Source organism: Dinoponera quadriceps, unplaced genomic scaffold (assembly GCF_001313825.1).
Source record: "Dinoponera quadriceps isolate SergipeBrazil2010 unplaced genomic scaffold, ASM131382v1 scaffold2379, whole genome shotgun sequence".
Lineage (NCBI taxonomy): Eukaryota > Metazoa > Arthropoda > Insecta > Hymenoptera > Formicidae > Dinoponera > Dinoponera quadriceps.
In genome coordinates, this window is record NW_014556633.1 from 120,400 (window position 1) to 144,282 (window position 23,883).

Below are 23,883 nucleotides of genomic sequence, written 5' to 3' on the forward strand. Positions count from 1 at the left end.
CGTAATAATAAAACGCTTCCGTCTTCGATCGTTCGTGGGAACATTGCGATATTATAGAAGATTGCAGCTATACTTAAACGTCCGATCGGATAATTAAGACGGATTATTCGACACAGACTGAGCACAAAAGAACCACCGAGTCATTAGCGACGAATCGTGATGCAACAACACCAGCCTCGATCATCCTCGATCGATCGTGGTGTAATCCTTGCGTCACGATTTGGCGTACCGAACGATGATTTTGCACTCTTAAATTGTGCACTCTCGCCTAATATTATCTATTTCCCCGAGTCGAAATTTCACACATGTTCTATCCATTTAATTCTATATTAAATCTGCAAAGATCCTCAATTGTGCTTCCTTCGGTGCTACAAATGGAAAGTTATTTCCATTTTCTCCACTTAAGGACTTAATGATAGCATTAATGACTTTAAGATTCCCCTCCGAGAAGGGAAAAAATTCCCCTTGTAGCATGAAAAAAAGCATTATTAGTGCTCCTTCGATATTACTTGAAGGAGCTACTTAATGTAGGACTAATACGTCGATTCCTACAAGTTTATAATTATCGCGGCGAAATGTACAAATGTACACGACAGATATTCAATTAACGAATAAAGTGCGCGTGTAAATTGAAAAGACCCCGAGCTAACTCGTCTCGTCCGGTGAGGAGGCATTTCTGAGTTAACTCATTCTCACCAATTAACGAGTCGATCCGCTTGTCTCTCGGAATCCCCTCGATCGAGCCTCCATTCGCCTTCTCCGCCACGCGCGTAATAACAACGTCCCTGAAGAAGTGGATTAGCGTGCGTGAAACTTCCAGCCGACCGGGAGAGCTTTCACCTTATGATCGTCCTCGCGCTCGCTCTCGCCAAGGTCGTCCCGAGGATGTCGCGCGACCTCTGCGTCATCGTGGATGGAATATGCATGCGGTACCACATAAGTGCACCTCGGCCGACGGATAAATATTTAAGTCTCGAGACTAGGGGCGACGCGCTATACGTCCTCCTCTACTTACCTTGCGTCGACGAAATAACGCGTTGAAATTGATGGACGTTTCAGTCGGGGATATTAAACGACGGGCATACGAGGAAATAATAAATTAATTCATAGCGACACGAGCGCAGGAAGTAATCACTTTTCGTTTCTTTCCACATTTATCTTCGTATAAAATGGTTTGTTACAGTCGAACATAATCCAATATTCGACTAACAGCTCACTGCTTCTATCGCAAAGGAAATAAATAAATTCGCGTCACTTCTGTGTGTCACGATATGATTAGATAGCAATTTCACTGCAACAACTTAATATAGTCGTAAGCTGGCCGAATAACCGTGATTTCGCTTATAATACTTTGTTGATCCCACTTAAAATTCACACGAGAAGAACGACCGACCGAGATGAATTTCAGCGTCGGACTGTCTCAGATGTTAAGACTTATCGACCATCGCGATTATTCGCACAAACTTTACAGAAGATTATATGTTATCGCCGGTCACGTCTTACGTTAATCGGCGGCATGTCGTTTTTACGATAACCCCTTTATCGCGTGAGACACCTTTGATTCATCGATTTCGCGTCTTTTACGTTTTTGCACTGTATGCAGGGGAGCACATATCTCCTGGATTATCTCTATAGACACAGTTTGAAACTAGCCTCAACTCGACGCATTATCTTAGCAATATTTTCCATCAAATGTCAAAAGATATGACGATGTATAATAAACGTATAGAAGATTTTATCAATGCTGTCCCACTTCCCAGATATAGTGACATCGAAAATTTCCAATCAGGAGCATTATTTGTGCATGATGACTTTAATGAATCGGCAACGATTTTTCGAAAGCAGCAGCTGTGATGCATTAATATTAGAACATAATTCTCCTACACGGAAAAAAAAGAATAAGTTTCTACAACTAGTTTTTAGCTGTAGAAATTAATTCTTTTTTTTTCGTAAAATTAGAAATTTTCAATGTTATTATGCTTAGGGCATTATAATGGAGTCTACTGTGCGATACAACATTTCTCCACTTAACCCTTAATAACGTATATCTTATCATATTCTTACCGTGTTCTCGCAGGCACTTCAGAGAATCGCACTTACCGAAGCGATATACACACACGCTTCGCGTTCAAAGGGGGCTGCGCGATTCGCGAGGTCGAATCGATACAGTAGCGGCGATCGTTAAAGGCTATTGTCGCGTTCGCGACGGTTCGCGACAGTTGAAGGGTTAATTAGGAAAGCGCGATTTACGCTCGCGATCTGTCACGCGGCGCGAGTCAACGCTCTCGTCCTCGTTCCATTTCGGCCGCGTTCCGGCTACTCGTCCATCTCGCGCGACACGCGACGCGAGAGAAAGGAGAACGTGCGTTTTCGTTAATTCGCGGAAACGGCGCGGGATATCTTATCGCGAAGATTACGCAATTAGAAACGTGGTCATTCTTAGCTATCTATATACATCGAATAATAAGTGAAGCAAGATAAATGCCATGCGCTGATAGTATACGGAGAAAAAGGTTTCTTTAGATTTAGTATGAATGCTTGACTTTGGTTTGCTTAATATAAACAACATAATTTAATATCGAGTGTCATTTTGTTCGAATGAAAATATTTTTATTTCAATAAAAAAAATGTATTTCATTATATATTAAATATTCTACAAACAAAAAAGTTAATATTTTCTTAACATACTGTTACTTCTTTAAAATAATTTATCGCTGGGATGCACAACTATTGTAATATTTGGATGAAAATAGAGAAAAAAATATGTGGTTTGGAGCGATACTAATCCAGCGGAAATGAAAGAAATTGTTTTTTCAAGTTTAACCCAATTAAAAAAGAAAACAAGAATAAAAAAATAATAATATTATGTAAAATGTATCAATAATAATATAAATAAACAAGAAAAACAGAAAAGATTGCGCGCGCGAATATTCATAGAAATTAAAATTCCTGCCAAGAATATTGGTGGCTTATGCAAACAAACAAATAATAGTAGTTTTATATTCCGTGGAACGATACATGTTATCTTGGAAAAAAAAATTATTCGAAACGAGTGATTGGAAGATCGACAAAGTTCAAGCGCGCGCACTTATCTACAAAGATAAAAATTCTGCAAACGATCTCAACGTTCTGTGCAGTCTTTGCAATGGACGGTAGTGCTCTAATAATTAGCCAATTATTTTTGTTCTAGTCTGGGACATTCGCACAAAAATACAAAAATACTTTGCTTGCATCTCGTTCGCTGATTTGATTCCCCCGGCGAAACAGGAAGCGGTTCCGCGCGATCGCGTCGGATCGCCCTTCTTTCCCGTCCGCGAAAAAATCGATTCGGCGCATCGCTCGTTTGGACGGTGGCCAGGGGGTGGAAGCGCAATTAAATTTTGGACGCGTGATCTCATTGCCGGGAATAAGGTTGGGGCGAAACTCGGCTCGAACGGCAGACCGCCGATCGATTTTCCCGTTTCGCGCTGCTTGCTCTCGCCCTATCTTAGCGGCGTGTGTTCCGCGCGAACAGAGCCGTACGTGGCCCTTTTGTATGGCGCGGCCTTTCCAAAGGGCGACCCCCGCGAATATACTCAATCCGCTTATCAATTTTCCGCTCGACCAGACGGGATTACTTTCATAATCGCGTTCGCGTCGTTAAACCGTCCGGTTGCTTTATTTATACATTCCATCGGTTATTTATATTTAACGTGTCGATATTTATTTTCGATTCGCGGAATAGATAATGGCAGATATATTGCTATTTAGAAACCTGCCTAACAGTATATAACAGTCGTTATCACGAGGATATTCTTCTTTATTTGTCTCATATTATATTGCAATATTATATAACACAATGCACGATTGTAATAATTGTCATATTGTATTTCATAATAATCGTGTCATATTACATAATATCGTGTTGGATTAACTCTTTCGCCAGCGGGCAACTTTTCAGAAATTGCGAACCGTTGAATGTGTCAAGATCTATTTTACCAGCACGAAGCAGGTGTACCAAGAGCCTTTGTTGTCCGGAGACCGTCTAGAATACAACAAAGAAGAATCTTCAACGCTCAGCAGCCGCTATAACGTTATTTTCACAATGCCATGCGCGAAAATGCCCGGTACATTGACGAATAGTTGAAAAATTGGTGTGCAAAAGGATTAAATTTCCAATTTTCGATAGGAAATTATCAACGTTCCTGCCTTCTCGTCTGCAGAAATTGCTTCTCTCGATTACTCCTACGAACGAAGGCGCACAAACGCGCGATTTCACCGCACCTGAATAGTTGCACCGTAAACGCGAATCAGCCCATTGGCCCGCGAACGCATGCAACTTCGCCGATAAATTGCATCTCGTTGCGGTCTAAACTTTTTTTTATCGCTGCGGTTCACCGTACGATTTCGTGTTACACGGGACATCGCGACCAAACGTCGCCGTGTGAGCTCGCGCGTAAAAAAAAAATATATATATATAAATCCTGACAAAGCGGCAGGAAATTAAAAACGATTGACTCCGCCGGGATGCGATTCGTTCGGGGTATGAGATAAAAAAGAAAATATAAAAAACTTAAGGAGGTGGAGAGAGGGAAAAGCCACCGCCCTTTTCTCGCATGCGAACGTGTGCTGGAAAAGCAGCGAGGTATTCCGCGACGAATAAATAACGATGTAATATCGCGATATTACCGCAATATGCAGAGACCCGGGCGACAATGCGATTGTATAATAGTAATAAAATCCCCTCGCGCACTGTGTCCCAACAACAGATGCGGCAACAATGTTCGTATCTCTCCGATGGCGAGAACAATTGCATCCTCCGACAGTTAACTTCGCAGAATTATAGAAAGGTAGAAAAGAAAACGAAATAGGTTTGAATTGCATCGACTTCCGTCTCCAAAGGGGAAGAATTCCAATGATTTTCCTATTCAAGAGACTTGAAAAAAATAGTTCGTCGCGAGAGTTGTTTAGTGCTTCATGACTGTTTCGCCTCGCGAAAGAACGGAAAAGGATCGACAAATCGCAAGGTCTCTTCATAAATTGCGGAATTAATGCGCCGGATTGTACAAACGTTTGATTAACTAATCGTGAGCTAAACACACAAAATTATCGCTCATGCCGATTACAAGCGTCCCATCATAATTCCTTAATCACATACTTCAATGAGTATCAATTCGACTATTGCATCTTGGCGTGTGTCAAGATAAGAGATTCTTACCAAATTTCAAGCTTATCAGTCACATCGACGCACGCGTGTGTTTGCGTATGTGAGTCGTTATGTATTGAAGGCAGCCACTCGAGAAGATGATTAACGTCTGATATGTGTACCGATAATCTCGGACATACGAAGTTGTTTCAACGCAAAACCGATAACGTTTTAAATTTGCACGAAGAATACACATCGCGCGATGTTTATCAATTCTGTTTGGAAGAGATTTCCGTCTGGTACTGGAGGCCGTCGGTAAAAATAGCCGCGAGGAATACAAATTTAAAATAAGCAAATTCAAATGGAAAACTGTATGTTTCATATGTGTTAATTTTTTTCTCATTTTTTAACTCCCTTCATGTTTTTTTTCTATACGACCAGTTTTAAATTTAATGTAAGGAAATATATATGCAAGAGTCAGATATAAGTTGCTAAAAATACGCAATTTTCATGTCTTTGCCAGATGAGTAGAGCTGGGAGAAACGATATCCGCCAGCGACCAGAATATTTAACGTCAACTTGGGATACTTTCGCTAATTTTAATTTTTAACCACTGGAATCCCCGCTATCCGAAAAACACCACCGTACATTTGCATTTCATGAATACTTTATTAATTTTATTTTTGCTCCTTTCCCCGCGTTGACGAGATATTAAGATCCGTTTAATCCGTCATGCCATCTTTCCCAGAACTGAATTACTTTCTTCAAATTCAAATTATATCGCGACGGTATTGTACACATTTGTTGCGATTAATCGTAAAACTAAGGTTTAAAAGGTGATGCTTCTAAAACGACAGAGTTCATCACATTCGCAGCAAGTTTTCAATCTTCGGTGTGAAACTTCCCGGTTGGAAAGCCTTAAAAGTGAAGTTTCGGACGAGTTCTCAAGAGTCTAAAATAAAGTCGGCTTCGAATTAACGGGAAAGCACGAACTTCCATTATCCATTTACACCTTCACTCAATTTACGAAGATCCTTTTTACGTAAAATATAAAATATCCCCGTAATTACAAATTTCCCGCTTACATGCAAATGACTCCAAATTCATCGACGCTATTTTGTACTCATTTTCGCAATCGCATCTAACCGAAAATTTACGATAAAATGTCGCGTTGAGTCACAAGTGTAACTTTCGTTTTTCCTTTAAATTCGTTTCTATATAAAAAATATTTCACGATAAAATATCCGATTTAACATATATTCGTTATTATTAAAAGATGTACTCAACTAAGCAACTACACTGCAAATCCTTTAGCTGAAACGTGGGGCCTACAATGTAGGAGTATGTTTATAAGAAGAAATTAACCAATCATAGTTGATTATTCTTCTTATATTCCTCCTCCTGTTCTACCGATCACGCGCTAGATCCTACGAAGATCAACATATATAGCTCGACCGGCAAATGCTTGAAAAGAGAGATCACGACACTTTGGCGACCACTTCCACCACTTTGGACCCTCCCTTTCACGCTATCGGGAGGGCCCACAGCGCGGCGACAGAGCTAGGTGCACGCGATTGACAACACGCCGGCACAGAAATAGATTCGACCGACATATACAGTGTGCCACGCGAAAGGTGCACGCCGCAGCGCGTCTCTCTCTCTCTCTCTCTCTTTTGCACGTCGTATGACTTTCTCCCTAGACGCTATTGTCTTATAATGTCATTTTTAAACTACTCTCTCTCTCTCAAATGGAGATTTCTTACACCTTAAGATATAAGAGCTATAAATTTCAAACTGGAGCAGTTAACCGACATATTGTCGCGACAGTACCATTGCGCTACAGATTTACCCTCTTTAAGACTTTAAGGCAGACTCCTTCGCTGCAACTGTCCTTGCTTCATGACGTCAGAAGCGAGAAAACGCATGCCGAGAATTCTTGCGTTATACCAAGTTTCAAATAAAAAGATATATTCACAAAGTGCCACTTCACAAGCTAGTAATTTTCCTTCTTATAAAGATTATTTGAAATTACATAGAATTGGGTCGCTAGTCTTTCGCATTGATTTTGTCGACACTGATGTCACGCACTGTCTCTAGAGCTCGCTTATAGATCTCGCTTACGGGTAATTGCATTTGAATTATTTTCATGTCGCCAACGAAAACTGATCCACGCCGACGCGATCTTTCGTGCGAACGTCGCAGTGGTACAAGCAAAACGTGATTATGAGTCTACGAAACTTTCCACGACGCGTACTAGACTAATAATGGAGATCGAACAATAGAATCGAATGCCGCATGAAAATTACATCGAGCATCACACAGTTATCAGACAATAGAAATCAACCGCACATACACACAATGGGAATGTCCGAGTCGAAATTTAGTTCTACATCAACAATATAAATCTTATCGGATTTGAAGGATCAAATGGAAAATCTCGATATATATAGCACTGTATAAACCATTATTCTCGTTTGGTCCTCCAAAATAATTTAATGTGCTATCTGCATTTAGTCTCTATTCTTAGTTTCAATAAATAATATGTTAATTATATAATTTATTTAATTTACAACAGACAGTTCAAAAGGAAGAAATTTTTTTAATTCGGCACAATAAACAAGGTCGAACGAAAAGAACGCGTTAAAAGGTGGAACTTGTGCAGCTCAAGGAATATTATTAAATGCACAAATCAGTACTTGTGAGACTTAAAGCAGGTTCTAAATCGGGAGTTCTCACTATCATCCGCAAACTCTTCGACCAACTTAGAACAACTTTCGCTCTCATATGGGATATATATATCAGGATGATTATTTTTTTAATATGACGAAAAATTTGAAATCCAAGGATTAATTAAATTCCGGAGTCGCAGATAGATAATGACGTAATTTTAGCTGTCATTTAGTTACGGGCAGACTTCATCTTAAGATTTTAATTAGAGAATTGGTTACGCGGTTGCGAAAATATTTAAGGTCGAATGTTAAAAGGAAGCAATTTTTGCCGAGGAAAAATTCAGTTCGAATTAGTTAAGGCGTCTGAATGACATGTCAGCGAGGCCGTCTGTGAAATCAGTGCTCCGAAATGCGAATGTTTATGAAATTCACAACAGCATTCGTTTGCCCAAGGGCTGATGTTAAAATTTGTCCAATTTTTTTAATTGGTTACAACTTTTTTCTGCACAAAAATATGTTTTTATGGACAAAAATGTGGGCGAATCTTTCGTAGGCAAAGGAATGCAGCGTGAATTTTATAAGAATTCACGTGCTAACTTCACAGACGTACACGGAGCGTGAATTATCGTTGCTTCTTTGATCAATTTGACGCCGATTCGAAGCTCCAGGAAAATTTCACGTCACCACCGAGTGACATCGTAATAAGAAAGCGAAATACGATCCTTTCGGGATCCCGCTAGTAGCTCCAGTTTCTTCCGTTTCTACTTTTATCAGTAATACTTCGCGATATATTATCGTGCGGGTATCATTTTCGCAGTCACTAATTAGCGTTTTCAAAGCAGACGAATTTGAGATTGAGATAACAAAGAACCGCAAGAATATCCTGCTGCTTCTAAGGGCTTTACAGATAGGGACAGAGAATTCACGTGTTCTGGAGGAAAAAATAATTAACGCGACTGTTACGTGGCGGTATTATCTCGTTTATCTCGTTCGCAAGCTGGCGAAGAGATGCACACAACAACGTCGAACGGTGGAAGCAAGCGAAAACGCAGCGAAATTTCGCCGCGACAACTGCCAGTAAAATGAAATTTTCGCTGTAACGAGGTCTCATTGAATATCCAACTACTGTTACGTGGTAACGAAACTCCGATACGATACAATGCGCGAGCATCCGCCGCAGTACGTCGTAACGATGAGTTTTCCCTATTGTTAAACGCCGTTTATGAACAATCGCTACGACATCTCGAAAAACGCGGATTTTCACTCCACGGGAGGATTCAAACCGTTCCCGCTAATGGGAAGATTAATCTTAGTTTTAATTGAAAACACGATCGAGCGGAATCAATCGCGAAAGCACGGTCCGCATGACGTAACTGAAATTATAAACTCGACTTAATTGTGTTACTTAATTTACACGATGAATTGAATCAGCGTGATCTTAACCCCTTCACATACAAATAAAACGGAATTTGATGCGTCCGAAAAATACTATTTAATTTTGCTCAATGAACAGTTATGTGCAAGCTTAGAAACAGAATTTTTTATTTTGAAATTTGCATCGCTATATAACATTTAATCAGATTGATATATAATGTTAATGTGATGTGATGTGTCATCACTTGAATAGTCAACAGTATGAACATTTTGATGACTGTTTTCAATCTCATTATCATGACTAGAATAGCCCATTAGACATTCATCGTCACTTTCATACAATACATTCAACTCAGACATGTTACAAGGATTATTTTTAATTTTTACTAAATTCAAATATATAGTATGGCATTCGCCGTGCGAGATCACTGCTATACTGAATACTGCTTTCAATGTACTTCTTTTTGATTTACTGGTTTGCCAATGCGATTTTGTTATCGGCACTGTTGAGAGGGGGGGGGGGCATCTTGAACATTCTAAATAAAACAGAATCGACGCACAAGTGAAACAATTGAATAATCTAATAATATACTGCACGGCGTCCACCGGAGACAGTTCTTGACGTCTCGGAGACGTCAAAGTCTACAATGGTACATGAAATAAATGACGTCTCCCAGACGTCATTGTATGTCAAGGGGTTAAATCGCCTTAGGTGTCGCTTAATGCCGAGCAATTGCTTACTCAGCGGTGTTCAATTGACTGTTTTGTATGTGTAATTGTATATCCCTTAGAAAAATATTTAAAATTTCAAGGTGCGTTGCTCCACTTGGGTGTGTGTGTGTACAAAAGAACGGGCAGTCTCATTAGAACTCATAACCTTCTGTGATAAGTTTCATATAGAATCGTAAAATTTTCGTTTCAAAAGCAAGTTTTTCCTGTCCTTTACAAAATCATCGATACTTCCATATTTTCACCGAGAAGGAGATCAAATTCCACCCAAGAACCTGTCACTGCAATTAAACCGTAAGGGGAGGGTCGAAAACTGACCTACAGACGCGTTTCTTCCTTTCATTTTTGTCTGCGACATTGGATGCTTTCTTATATAATAACTTGCCTCTACCACTCGGTATTGAAGTAGCGTCAATAACACTTGAGAATCTCCGCTATAAACAGTGGTTGTTTTCCTCGAAAGTCACTACTTACAGGTTAAATTATGAGAATATTCCGTACATAACACAATCGATACCGCAATTCAGAAACACGTTCGGGAAATTATTCGAAGTATACGCTGAGATATTCGCGAGGTCAACTGCGCGTCAAGCTGCTTCGTCGCAACTCCGCTTTTGGAATGTTAAGAGTTTGCGTCCACACTACGCTTCCACGAAGCGTAAACACTCTCAAATTTCGCACGAAACGCAGTGTCGTGACAAACACACAAGTTTTTCCGCTTCTGTTAATGAATCTCGTTCGTTTTAGTTCTTGCCTTTTAGAATGAAACGAGCGTAGCATTGAAGGAAGGAAGCTCGGCACAACGAACAGGCTTATTCATGGCAGGGTTGCTGCTCACATTGATAATGGTCAGCAGAACGTTTAACTGTTGCACGTTTTTCTTTTAGATTCACAAGAATAATCCGGTGCACAGGAAACTGCCAACGGTTGCACAATAAACGTTCCGCTGAACAGTATACTGGATCGGAAATTTTTTATCGATGAACCATTCTTGCGCGTGTTCGCCCATAACGGCTTCGGAATATTTGGAAGCACGTTACTCACCGATAATCCGTTCAGCTGCGCATCCTCCCGAAACGCACTCCTCCGTCGATGCGGAGGCCGTTCTTCGTCGCAATGTCAAGCTGCGGCCGGCGCACTTCCCGAAATCCTTCGCGATATTCCGTTCACGTCCTCACGATGCGGCGCATCTTGACGTTTTCTCGAACGACACCGCGCGAGGAAGACGAGGGCGACGATGGCCGAAGATCGAGCACTCTCTCTCACTCACTCTCTCTTCTCTCTCTTTCTCTCTCGCGTGCGCGCACGCTAATCACGAAGTGTTACCGGTTCGAGAAACCCGGAGCATAACGAGTTTTCGGCTTGCCCCGGCGGGAGGAAGGGATCGAGGGACAACGGGGGAGAGAGAAAGAGAGAGAGAGAGAGAGAGAGTGCGTATGTATGTTTCGCGTGTGCGTCGTGAGAGCGATGACGGGAGGGAAGAACGCGGCGCGACGAAGAAGAGTTTAGGTGAATTGATACCCTTTGGCCGGGCGAAAACCGCTACAACAGTTCGCGCGTCATGTCCGTCAGAGGGAAAGGAGAAAACGACACACGCGCGCGCGTGCTGATCCTCCCCGCGAACACAAGTGCGCCGCTCGAGCAACAGCATCCGACTGAAGCTCGCGACGAAGCGCACGGAGAGTTGCGCGGCGCCGCTAGCGCCGCTGCGCGGTCCTTGCGTACACCCAATCGACGATTCCGTAACCTACCGAGCGATTTCAAGTTCTGCGTCGCTCGTTCGTCCGTTTCATCAAACAATGCATCGCTGACGTTAAAAAAAACGGTGTGTCGTAAATAATTGTTCCGCTTTTGAGGATGAAACGGGCGTGATGTTGTGATTATCGATCGTTGGAAAATAGGACATCGTATGTTTGCAAAATGGAATATGCCGATTTTCATAAATATACATTGTAAACGAATCGTTCGTTTCGTGTTTTAGAGAAAGTTCGCACATTGTAAAAGTCCAACATCCAATTAACCATATTCGCGTCACGCGAAGAAGTCCGTTCATTTTGGCTGCTTCGTTTCGGATGCAATGCAGGTAAACGGATTTCCCTCCTTCTCTATCTTTCTCATCGTCGGAACTGCGGCGAGGAAGAAAGAGGAAACGAAGTGCAGCCGAACGGACCTCACGGTATATCGTATACGGCACGCCGCGCCTGGCACGAGCCGCAATACGGCTCTACCGCCACCGACGTCGCCTCGCCTCCCTGGAGCGAGTCGACCGCCCGTTAGTAGGCCACCGATCGTCGTCGGCCGTCGCGATGGACGTTTCTCATCGCGTCGCTCGTACTCCTTATGAGGTGGGTCGCAACCTCGCGCGACTCCTGCGGCCCGCTCGGAATTGAACGGCATGACGCGCGTCTTCGTCGTGCGGCCGAATGCAGTTCCAAGGTAAGAGAAACGAGCTGCGTATGCGGCGGGAGCGCGCGCGAGAGAAAGAGCGAACGAGCGAGCGAGAGAGAGAGAGAGAGAGAGGAGTCCCCGCCCGGCGGCTTGCGAAATCGCCCAACAATCAGTTTATCGCGGTATAAACAAGCGAGCGGCGGAATTCGCGCATCCGCCGCTAACGAGTTCGTTGCGATTCGTGCGGGCTCCACGTCGGTTTTCACGTCACTTCTGTTCGCGAGCCGATCGTCCTTCTCTCTGTTGCGTTCGTCGAGTCGTAAAAAAAAAAAAAACAAGTAGTAAACTCTATCTGACATCCAACCGTATACCACGTCAGCTGCAACCGCAGTCAGCTATACTTCATTCTCCGCTCGTACTATAGATAGGTCGGGACGGTGACTAAGAGAGAGAAAGAACAATCATTCAGTCAGCCGGCTTTATCAACGATTTCAATAATCGAAAGACCGTTCGACGCGAATGTCGCGCGAGAATCGAATCTAGCGCGACTTATCCGCCATATTGGCTCTTTCGAATTTTCAAAAATTCAGGAGTTCCAATTTCGCGCGATCTTCTCTTTTCATTTCGTGTCGCGAAGCGCATTGTTTTCACGAATAGGTTGAGCGAGTTGGCCGCGCAAGCTTCACCACTGTGCTGCGTCCGATAATAGCGGATGGTTTTAGTGATATGAAGAATTTCCGTCGGCACGGACGATGACGAGGTTTTATTTAACGGAGGATCTCGTACCACAGAAGGTGAGCATTCCCGTTATATGTCGCAATTAATTTCAATCGATCGCGCGACGACCTTATCGCCAAACTGTAAAGAGAGAGAAACACGACTCCTTATCGATGTCGCAATCTTATTAAGTTCACCGCCACCCAATCTCCCCGCCCAGAAGGCAATGTAACCAACGGCAAAGTTAAGGTTTGACGGTACTTTTTAATCATTGATAAGTGGCGTAACCCAATGCTATTATTGCGAGCGTGATTTATAGTAGCGGGACTCGAATAACTGTGTGGTATTGCACGTGCGTGAAAATAGGATATTGAAGGACATTTACTATCTCCCCTGTTGCATACCGAGTGATCTGTGTGATTTGCGATCGAAAAAGTAACAATTTAATCGCCGCTCATGTATATGCAACGAGTAGATTGCAATAAAGTACTTGCGTTGAACCGTGAATTTCTAGGTGCGATTAGACCGAGAGAGATGTGTTAAAATCAACATTTTCCTTAATAACTTCCACTTAATAATAATCCACTTGTGTGACGTCTTATTCTCATGTTGTCTCACGTGCCATATTTCGACCTAGCCTTTGTTAACAGAGATCTTCGTTGTGATAGAACGCCTTTGTGTTTCGTATCCATCTTTTTCTCTCGAAAGGAGTAAAGTTCGCAATCTTTGTTCATCCTTGCGGTCACACCTTTCCCGGCAACGTTTCGATGCTACACAACAAACTAGAAACGTTGTAAACCCCCTGTATGTGTATCCACTCGATGTGTACAAATTGTGTTTGTCTTTTTAAGTTGCTGCGCTTTATAGGAATAAGGATGTCGAGGCGGCTGAGTTTCTATGGTCTGATAGGCCTGGCGTCTGTCTGCATCTTCTTCCTAGCGTTTAATCAGCGCTACAGCAGCTACCTCGAGCATCGACTGCAGCCGGTGATATCGGTCAGTAAAAATTCGGAGGTGGGGATTGCTCTAAAATTGAGTCACGCCAAACACGCTCTTTCCGATGGTAAATTCTAACTTTCGCACCTAACTTTTTATCCAAAACTCTCTCTTTCTCTTCACATACTAACGATACTACTGTCATACATAGGACAGATTGGCGATTCTCTTTCTCCCTGTTTCCACCTCTTCTCATGTTGTTTCAGGACTATCGGAATATCTCTAAATATATGTGTCGGTTTTACAATGCATTCATGACACTGTCTTTCAGATACGTGCGTTCCGGTATTCATTGCTAGCATTTCAAATGGATACAAACTGTAGATTCGCAGCACCGGCGGTGAATATCGGAATGCACGTATCTGAAAGTCAGTGTTGCTAAAATTTCCTATTGTTTCAAAACGCTACAAGTCGTGGCGATTCGTCATCTTTGTGATAATTAGCCGATAATTTCAACTACTTTTGAATGCGAGTTCTCCCTCTGGAATCTAACTACAATCTGGAAGACGCTTATAATTACTTCTCGAAGTCAGCATGCTCGTAGATTAGCACTATTAGTAATACACTTCACTTCTTTTTTTCTTTTTTTTAACTGGTATAACAATTTTAGCCTTACGGCGGCACACTCACCGGTATTTGCACTTGCGCATCTCTTATAAATATTAACACGCTATCTAGACCGAGAAAGAGGGAGAAAGATCATTATCCTATGTCACATCAATGGTAGATACATTCGTGTTCACAATGCAGACGCACAATCGAAAACGCTAAAACGTCGATGCTTTCTTCTTCGATGTAGGATGTTGAGATAAGGCCACGGACTACGAAAATTCAAGAACCAGTAACGGTAAGCCAGGTATGCACGTGTGTATTCGGTGTAATATATCAATATTATCGCTTCTTAGAAAAACAGTGTTAGAGAGTCTGATTTTATCATCTAACATTTTCATACGAATATTAGAAAAAGTTCTGATTTACTTTTCTTTTTTCAGGAACGTTCATTTTTCTTTTACCTAATTTACATAAGATAAAAATTTAATGTCAACTCTGTCACACTGTTGATAAGTGATAACGTATAAGATGATACGAATCACTTTTTACATGCGATTTTACGTATATAACAACGCATCTTTACATCGTTTTATTAACTGCAAAACATTTTATTAGATACTTTATATCTTTCGATGATGAAATCTATAAAAAGTAACATATATCTTCAATAAAGTTATCTTGTTAATTTTATCTTTATTATCTTCATTATATCTATATGTGACAGACAGTTTCACTTCTCGAAATATATCGTGTATTTAATAGATCAATAATCGTAATTCTTTATCATACGTATTATTTGCGTTTACTTTTCATTCCCTCTGCTTTGAAATAACGGAACTTTTCGCTTTGCTTGCTTTAAAAGACAAACGCATTATGCGTAGTTAAATCTTTTAATAACAAGTAGATGAATGTATAAACGAATACCGCAAACATAATAGATTAACATACAATCGTGGCCGTAAAGGTTGTGACATTCTTCGACCGCATTTCGGAACGTAGCCAACGTTCGACGAAAAAATTTGTTTTTGAGAAATTTTCAGAAGATATAGAGTTTCTCCTCGGACATCGAACAAGTTCCGTCAATCGACAAAAATGTGTGTCAACCTCTTATGACCGCGATCACACACACGACGAATCCGTATGATTTAATTTTAGTCTCTTTTGAAAAGTGGGTTGATACGAATTAACATTCTTGTATATAAATTCACTCGCTTCTACATACACGGTTGAGTTCTTTTCGTTCCTAATTTAAGAAACGTGTGTTGCATACATATTTTCAAGCTGTGTCCTCTAACGCTGAATTTATTCGTAATGCTGCTAACAAAAGTAGCGAAATACTTCTCTCTCGTAATCCGAACAATCTACTTTTTAGGCATACATCACGGGAACCGCGGACAATGCAACAGTTACCGAAATTCAGGAGGTGGTCGATCAGCAAAGAAGGGCGATTAAACGGGATATGGAAAATTACGAGTATCCGAACGGAAGATACGGGATAAACGTAAGGTAGAGATTACGCGCGTCAATCGAAATCTTTCGGAGGTGCGAAAATGCTAAACCTCTCTTCTGCCCGTCGCAGCAAACTGGAAGATCTAGTGATGGAACAGGGAGGTAGACCCATGAGGAGCGTGATTTTGACGAGTTGGAGAAGCGGCAGCACGTTCCTTGGCGACGTGGTCAACGCACATCCGGCGAACTTTTATCACTACGAGCCGCTGCTTGACTACGGAATCGTGCAGATCAGGGGGCCGCCGCTCGCCGACGAATCCCTAACGAAGATCATCTCTCTGCTGAAATGCGAATTCAAAGAGCTCGGTAACTTTACACTCTGCCGATTTACTCGCAGGATCAATGATTGCATCCAATTTTTTTCCGTAGATCGGTACCTGAACTATGGAAAGACTCATCCCTGGGTTTTCAATCACAACACGCACTTATGGCGACAGTGCCAGGCGCATAAACGCATTTGCTGGGATCCGCGTTTCGTATCCAAGTTCTGCCGACTGTTTCCTTTCCAGTCGATGAAGCTTGTGCGCTTGAGGTTACGTGCGGCGGAAAAACTTCTGGCTGAAGAAGAGTAAGGATGATGCGTGATAAGTGTTATATTAACGAAGATATCTAAAACACGTTTAATTTAGTGAACATTCCTCGTGTTGTTTCGTCCTGTAGAAATGCGTTTATACGTGTTGCAGTTTAGGTGTGCGATTAGTCCTACTTATTCGTGATCCGAGGGGCATCCTACAGTCTAGAAAGCACAGGGAGTGGTGTCCCGCCAAACCCGACTGTTCCGACCCGACTCTGGTTTGCGCAGATATGGTGTCGGATTTTAACGCGGCGGTAGAACTCTCGAGGAAGTACCCACGATCATTCAGGTACCAAATCATTCGCACAAGATAACCATATTGTTACTCGACCAAATTTTAAAGCCAACATCTCTAAAGATTCCATGCGATTTTCCCTCACTTATTTAGAGACGTCTCACTTTCTTCTTACTTGAATCCCTTAAAAAAAAAAAAAAAAAGAAAAAGAGGAGTTCAATAATTGGCTTCTTTCGAGACGCAAAATAAAAGATTCAAAGAAAATAGCAATAACTCCGACCACACAATATTCATAAAGTGAAGAATTGTGATTATATTTCTAAAATATGTTTTTATCAGGTTTCTTAGAAAACATACAATGACCGTCATGAGCATACTTGACTGTGTTTTCTTTAAAATGGATATTATTGAATCTTCTTATCGAATATTATTCTTAAGAAGTTGACTAATCTATTTTCAATGGGAAAATTAATTTAAATGTATTTTTCTGTTATCTCTAAAATTTATTTTTGTTTGACGAAAAGATCTCGGATATCTTAATATCCTGAATTTAGACTTGTTCTTTCACTTTACTCCATTATGTATGTTTGAAAAAAAAAAACACAATTTCTATTTTTATAAAGAGTTTCTTGTATCTAAATGAGACCGAGTTTAAAGTAAAGTTTGTTCTATGCGTCATATAACTTATTCTCTAAAATTCAATTTTGCTGCTATTCATTCACTTTCATTATATAAGGTCAGTGTTTGAAATTTCTTAAGAGAATGGTATAACAGATAAATAATTTAATTCTTAACGAATAAATTATTTGGAGAGGACGCACTTTTTTTGAGGCTGGCTATTTTTTACCTTTTCAAGAATGAAATTCACTTTTCCCACTATTTTCGACAGTTAAAGTCGCTCGCATGCCCGAGATTGATTCGATGCTTTTTACTTGATAATTTCATCCTCATATAAATAACGTCCACATCGAAGAGACAAACGTGAAAACGTCGACGAGCCTAAACGAGTTTAATTTTGAACAGAGTGGTACGCTACGAGGATCTATCCGTGGACCCTTATAGACACGTGAAGGAGCTTTACAATTTTTACGGCTTGGACTTTCACATGAACGTAAAGCGATTCTTGGACACGCACACCAAGAATGACGTGGGCGGCGTGTCGAGCACCTTCCGAAATTCCAAGGTTGCGCCGTTCCACTGGCGGGCGGACTTGGACTTCGAGGAGGTGCGCGAGATACAGAGGGTCTGCGCGACCGCCATGCGACTATGGGGATACGTGATGGCCTCAAATTCCACTCACCAGAAGGACTTCGATCCTATCACGGACTACCGACTTCAGTTGTGACAACTGGTGGGTCGCGTGCTCAATGTAGATATGATGATGTATAGCGTATCGGTATAGCGAGCGGAAGTACGATGTATAAATATTTACGAAAAGGTGCTAGCGGCCACTCATGAGGGTGACATACGCACGGATGTCGATTGATTCGAGGAGGAAGGCCATCGAGTTTATCAACTTTGCGAGACCAATGAGGCAAACTGTTTTTTCGAAAACAGATTGACGGATACAGAGCTTGTTCATAATTTTTCGACCGTACGACAGCCTAACACGAGTGTTGGGCTCCCGAAAGATATTTACGCCAAGTTCCTGTGGCGTGTCGGCGAGAATATTGTCTATCCATATCGACGCGAGTGCCGTAGCGGGTGCATTCGAAATGTTTCTGAAGGCTGTGAATTTTTTCGAGGAGCTATATTTCGTGTCATACGTACATAAACTTAGAAGATTATCAATTCGAGAATACTCATGAGATCGAACAAAAGGAAAATTCAATCGTGGAACGGTGTTGAGAAGACTTTTAACCATCAAGATTACACACAGCCGAGTCTTTTTTGCGCGAGTCTTGCAACATTTCGAATCATCGGCAACGTTGAGAATTTATATCCGCGCTACCTGACGGAAAAAGAAAAAATTTCCACCGACAACATTCAATGTGATTCATAGAGGAAGCGTGCGATCGCGATATCAATTAACCCGTTCACCCTATGGAACACTCGAATATTGAATTTCTTGCTCATGCGGCGCCAGCGATGTTTCGAGGATGATGTGTGTCAAGGACGAGAACACCGAGTTTCCATTTTACCGGCCTTCGTTCGACGCGGCCGACGATTATCGAGAATATCGGACGCGACCAACTCGCGCGAGCGCGTAATTTTTATAATGTACGACACAGTCGTATAGCACTGCACATTTTAGATACCATAGAATTAATATTATCGCGAGCTGTTGTCGGCGGGACTTAGACTGTAAGAGAAAGATACCTTTTCGAATCTTTACACGCTATCGATTAGCAGCCAGGACTGACAACCTGTCCGGTACACGCTCCGTTATGTATTATAGTGCGATTACGTTACATTATGTATACTCGCGCGACTGTACTTTTCGCGTCCTCGCATTCTATGCACCAGGCACTATCGTCTTCTCTCTCTCTCTCTCTCTGTGTGAATCAAGATTTTATCCACTTAAAGCATTTAGCGTTAATTTCAATAGCTGTATTATGTTTTATCAGCAATATCATTAGAGTTCGTGAAGCATTTTGATAACGGAGCATTACAGCTACGTTCCACGGCTGAAGGATAATTCCTGGTTAGGTCTGTCCCACAATATGTCGGAACGCTGTCGATGGTCCAATGAAAGTTAATTTTTCGAGAAAGAATTCTCCTCACTGAACTATCGGCGGCGTGCTGACTTGTAGAACACGCCGTAAGATTCCACGCATCTCTCACTCAAAATTCCCACTTTAATTACGATTGTCCTTATTATTGTTACATAATCGCGTTTATTTTCCACTGCATATCGTATACATGTGTGCACCCTCGAGAATAAAACGAAGGAAAGACGTTTGTTTTCTTACATACGAATATGAACACTTGCAGTAACGCGTTTCGGACAATGCTGGTATATCGTCGATCAAAATTGCTAACGTGTAAATTCGCAATGCCATTTTCGTGCGGTCTTGCACTGTTGTTGTTACGTTTACGCGGAATGGGTATCTAGTCCAAAGGGAACGCATATTACTTCGTATTTTGTACCTTAGACGTAATATCAAGGTTCCAATAAAAGAATCGTGTTTCTACGGAATATATCTCATTTATTTCCTCTTGCTTATTATATCGTTACTCCACTTTATGGCCTCGATATGTCTGTCTAAAGAAAAAAGAAATAAAATAAAATTGGTCAACTAATGACATGCGCAAACTGCAACTTGTATCATTTATTTCCATTACTTCAGCGAAATATGTAGTTAATATCACCTCTTATCATAGCGTATATTATGTAAACATCATTAAAAAAAAAGAACATAAATTTTGAAAATACATATCGCGAGGCTCTTTTTACGTATTGATGCGTAATTCGCATTTATCACATTTAATAAAAATATTAATAAATAAAATCGTAAAAATATAAAAAATATATATATTTTATAAAATACTTCTTATTACCTTTACATCTCTCTCACACGGGAATACTCGGTATGAATGTCAGAGCTCCCGTTCAATGTCTGCAATCAAAAAAAAAAAAAAAGAACTATTATTAGATAGAATACATAAAAAAAAAGGACGGGGAAGGTGAGAATTTTTATTTAATTTGGTGAATCAGTGAGGGCAAGTTATAATCATAAATATCATTATAGCGTATAATTTAACATCATGTATTTCGTACGTGACATTTCAAACTTGAAACTGCTACCATGTAAGTGTTAATTTATCATGCAATACATCACTTATTTCAACATATATTTACCTTTAAATCATATCTGCCAATGGATATCAATGATCTGAAATTAAACACCGAGCATTCTTAATACATAACCTTACACAGGATTACAATAATTTCAATCTTCGGTTATCAGTAAAAAATTTAACAGCAAAGCATTTTCAGACATATGCTTGTCAGATTTAATCATCATGTAAATATTGGTAGCTTTCTACAATAAGCAATAAGGGAATTAACCAATCATAGTTGTTTATTAGAAGAATATTTAACACGTTGACTGCCAACTACGAGTTATCTCGTTGCTTCATTACTTGATTAAATCAAATTGGCTTCTTAGACCAGAATCGTGAAAAGTTTCGTGGCAGTCAACGTGTTAAGAATCGAAACTGTGGTAATTTGTTACCTTATAAGTCTTATTACTTATCGTAGAAAGTCTCTTAGTTATTATTAGAAAGAATAAATTCTTATTCTACCATGGAAGATCCCAACGTGATTTAGGGTGATTCTTATTATTGCAGAAGTCTTCAGTTTCCTTCATTTCTTGTCATAGAATAACTTCATTTCTCTTGGTAGATAAACATACTTATTTATCGCATGCATCTGACATTTTCATATTTCTTCTGAAAGAAATTAACTTACATTAGTTCTTTACGTTACTCTTACGTTATAGTAGCGAGAAGATATAATTGTATATATTATTAAATCAGTTACTCTGTATCACCATATTTTCTTGTAAGACAGGGATAACTTAGTAAATCATCATAGAAAATAAAGCATAACTTTGTAATATTGTTTCTCTTACAGCATTGACAATTTGAGTTTTTCTGATTACTTACATGATTAACATATTTCATTTGGTTTCGTGATTAAGATTTGTTGTTCTGATTGTGTCATCTATTTTCTACGAAGAAAATATCTGAAATAATATAATGTAATCAGAATATACGTAACTATTTATATAATTTCACGATCAATAATATTTTTCAGAATTAATTTTATTCTTCATATACATTCTGATTGACTAGGGCAGTTTATTAATTCATCATATGTTATAATATTATGATGGTATTATATATATATATATATATATATGTTCATAATATGTTCATTTTAAGTTTAAAATGATATAAATAGTAACTTACATGAATTCCCAATCTTGGGAAAGCTCATTAAGAGACGCAGCCCCATTTCCTATCTCCTGTTAAAAGGATTACATGTTAATGTAAATTTCATAGAGATTGTGAGGAAAAGGAAAACTTAAAGTGATTTTATCAGTAGGCTGAATCAGTCATAGGTTTTCAGACTGGGGCAGTATAATTGCATCATGGTTTATGCATCTGCAATTAATGCACCAGAATTTATATAAATATATATAAATAGTAACTTACATGAATTCCCAATCTTGGGAAAGCTCATTAAGAGACACAGCCCCATTTCCCATCTCCTGTTAAAAGGATTACATGTTAATGTAAATTTCATAGAGATTGTGAGGAAAAGGAAAACTTAAAGTGATTTTATCAGTAGGCTGAATCAGTCATAGATTTTCAGACTGGGGCAGTATAATTGCATCATGGTTTATGCATCTGCAATTAATGCACCAGAATTTATATAAATATATATAAATAGTAACTTACATGAATTCCCAATCTTGGAAAAGCTCATTAAGAGACGCAGCCCATTTCTCATCTCCTGTTAAAAGGATTACATGTTAATGTAAATTTCATAGAGATTGCGAGGAAAAGGAAAACTTAAAGTGATTTTATCAGTAGGCTGAATCAGTCATAGGTTTTCAGACTGGGGCAGTATAATTGCATCATGGTTTATGCATCTGCAATTGATGCACCAGAATTTATATAAATATATATAAATAGTAACTTACATGAATTCCCAATCTTGGAAAAGCTCATTAAGAGACGCAGCCCATTTCTCATCTCCTGTTAAAAGGATTACATGTTAATGTAAATTTCATAGAGATTGCGAGGAAAAGGAAAACTTAAAGTGATTTTATCAGTAGGCTGAATCAGTCATAGGTTTTCAGACTGGGGCAGTATAATTGCATCATGGTTTATGCATCTGCAATTGATGCACCAGAATTTATATAAATATATATAAATAGTAACTTACATGAATTCCCAATCTTGGAAAAGCTCATTAAGAGACGCAGCCCATTTCTCATCTCCTGTTAAAAGGATTACATGTTAATGTAAATTTCATAGAGATTGCGAGGAAAAGGAAAACTTAAAGTGATTTTATCAGTAGGCTGAATCAGTCATAGGTTTTCAGACTGGGGCAGTATAATTGCATCATGGTTTACGCATCTGCAATTGATGCAGCAGAATTTATATATTAAAAATAAATTTATACAAACTTACATCCCTGAATGCAATTCTCAAGATACTGACTAGCAAGCAATCGAATATGATTTGAACACAATCTGATTAGAACATGAGACAAGTAAAGAAACAAATGTTTGCAAAAAATCAATGATTTTCCTCCAACGTATAATAAACGAAATAATACTCACTTAAACAAGTATGGATGAGCATGATCTATTGGGTCAGTCATGAAGTTCAAATTTGAATTTACTGTGCTCAACAGAATACCAATTACTCATCAAACAAGTAATCTCTTGCATTGTTTATGATCTTTCCTCAACCTTTTTGATATCTTTATCATAGAAGGCAGTTGATTACATTTAGTATATCTTTATCATAGAAGGCAGTTGATTTACTATCAAAGAATTTTTCATCATCTGTTACCAATTGGTCCAAAAATTAGTTCTTAGACAATTAATCTGAGAGAGAAAGAATTAGAAACATAGTTTAATTTAATCTTTTCTGTGAGGGCATGCGGTACCCCATTATCACACTTCAAAATGTAGCTTTTCAAATGATCAAATACACTTTGATGTGTAACATTTAATTTCTGCGCAATTTTTTTAGTAGAAATTTTTAAATTTTAATTATATCGGTAATTAAATCCTCATCTACTTTCATCGAGTACCCTGAATATGGTTTGTCTTCTTGGTTAGAAATTACCGCGTTTAAATGTCGGATTTTCTAGTCGTTCTGCATTCTTTCTGTAGGTCTTACAAATGCTTTTGCAGCGGTAACATTTACATCTTCCACAAATTTGAATGATATAGTGCGAATACATCTTGTCGATGTTAACTTTCAACGAATAACTACAGCATGAGCTTTTTGACTGACCCAATATTTAATGGACACCCTCCGACGCTTGA

General features: G+C 39.8%; 2 protein-coding genes across 14 annotated transcripts in view; one reads left to right on the plus strand and one right to left on the minus strand.

Moving 5' to 3' along the window:
- The window catches only part of LOC106747939 (beta-1,4-glucuronyltransferase 1), a 35,089-nt gene extending 23,543 nt beyond the window's left edge, over positions 1–11,546 (minus strand). The window contains exon 1 of one of the 2 annotated variants that reach the window (XM_014625992.1): positions 10,942–11,546. The gene's annotated coding sequence lies outside the window, so the exon portion shown is untranslated. Of the gene's footprint in view, positions 1–696; positions 960–10,941 lie in introns of those variants that run through there. The other variant, XM_014625993.1, reaches the window with a different exon arrangement.
- A 541-nt stretch (positions 11,547–12,087) lies between these two features.
- LOC106747923 (carbohydrate sulfotransferase 5-like) lies at positions 12,088–20,006 on the plus strand. 12 transcript variants are annotated; one of them, XM_014625950.1, is made up of 9 exons: positions 12,088–12,333; positions 12,943–13,079; positions 13,854–13,997; positions 14,797–14,853; positions 15,922–16,055; positions 16,129–16,364; positions 16,428–16,626; positions 16,742–16,921; positions 17,891–20,006. In XM_014625950.1, exons 2-9 carry the CDS (start codon positions 13,038–13,040, stop codon positions 18,210–18,212), a joined length of 1,314 nt encoding a protein of 437 aa, XP_014481436.1. In that variant the 5' UTR covers positions 12,088–12,333; positions 12,943–13,037; the 3' UTR covers positions 18,213–20,006. The 12 variants fall into 12 exon arrangements, with proteins under 12 accessions (XP_014481436.1, XP_014481437.1, XP_014481441.1 ...); XM_014625951.1 differs by having other exon boundaries at positions 13,008–13,079; XM_014625954.1 differs by having other exon boundaries at positions 12,089–12,333; positions 13,870–13,997.
- The last annotated feature ends 3,877 nt before the right edge of the window (positions 20,007–23,883 follow it).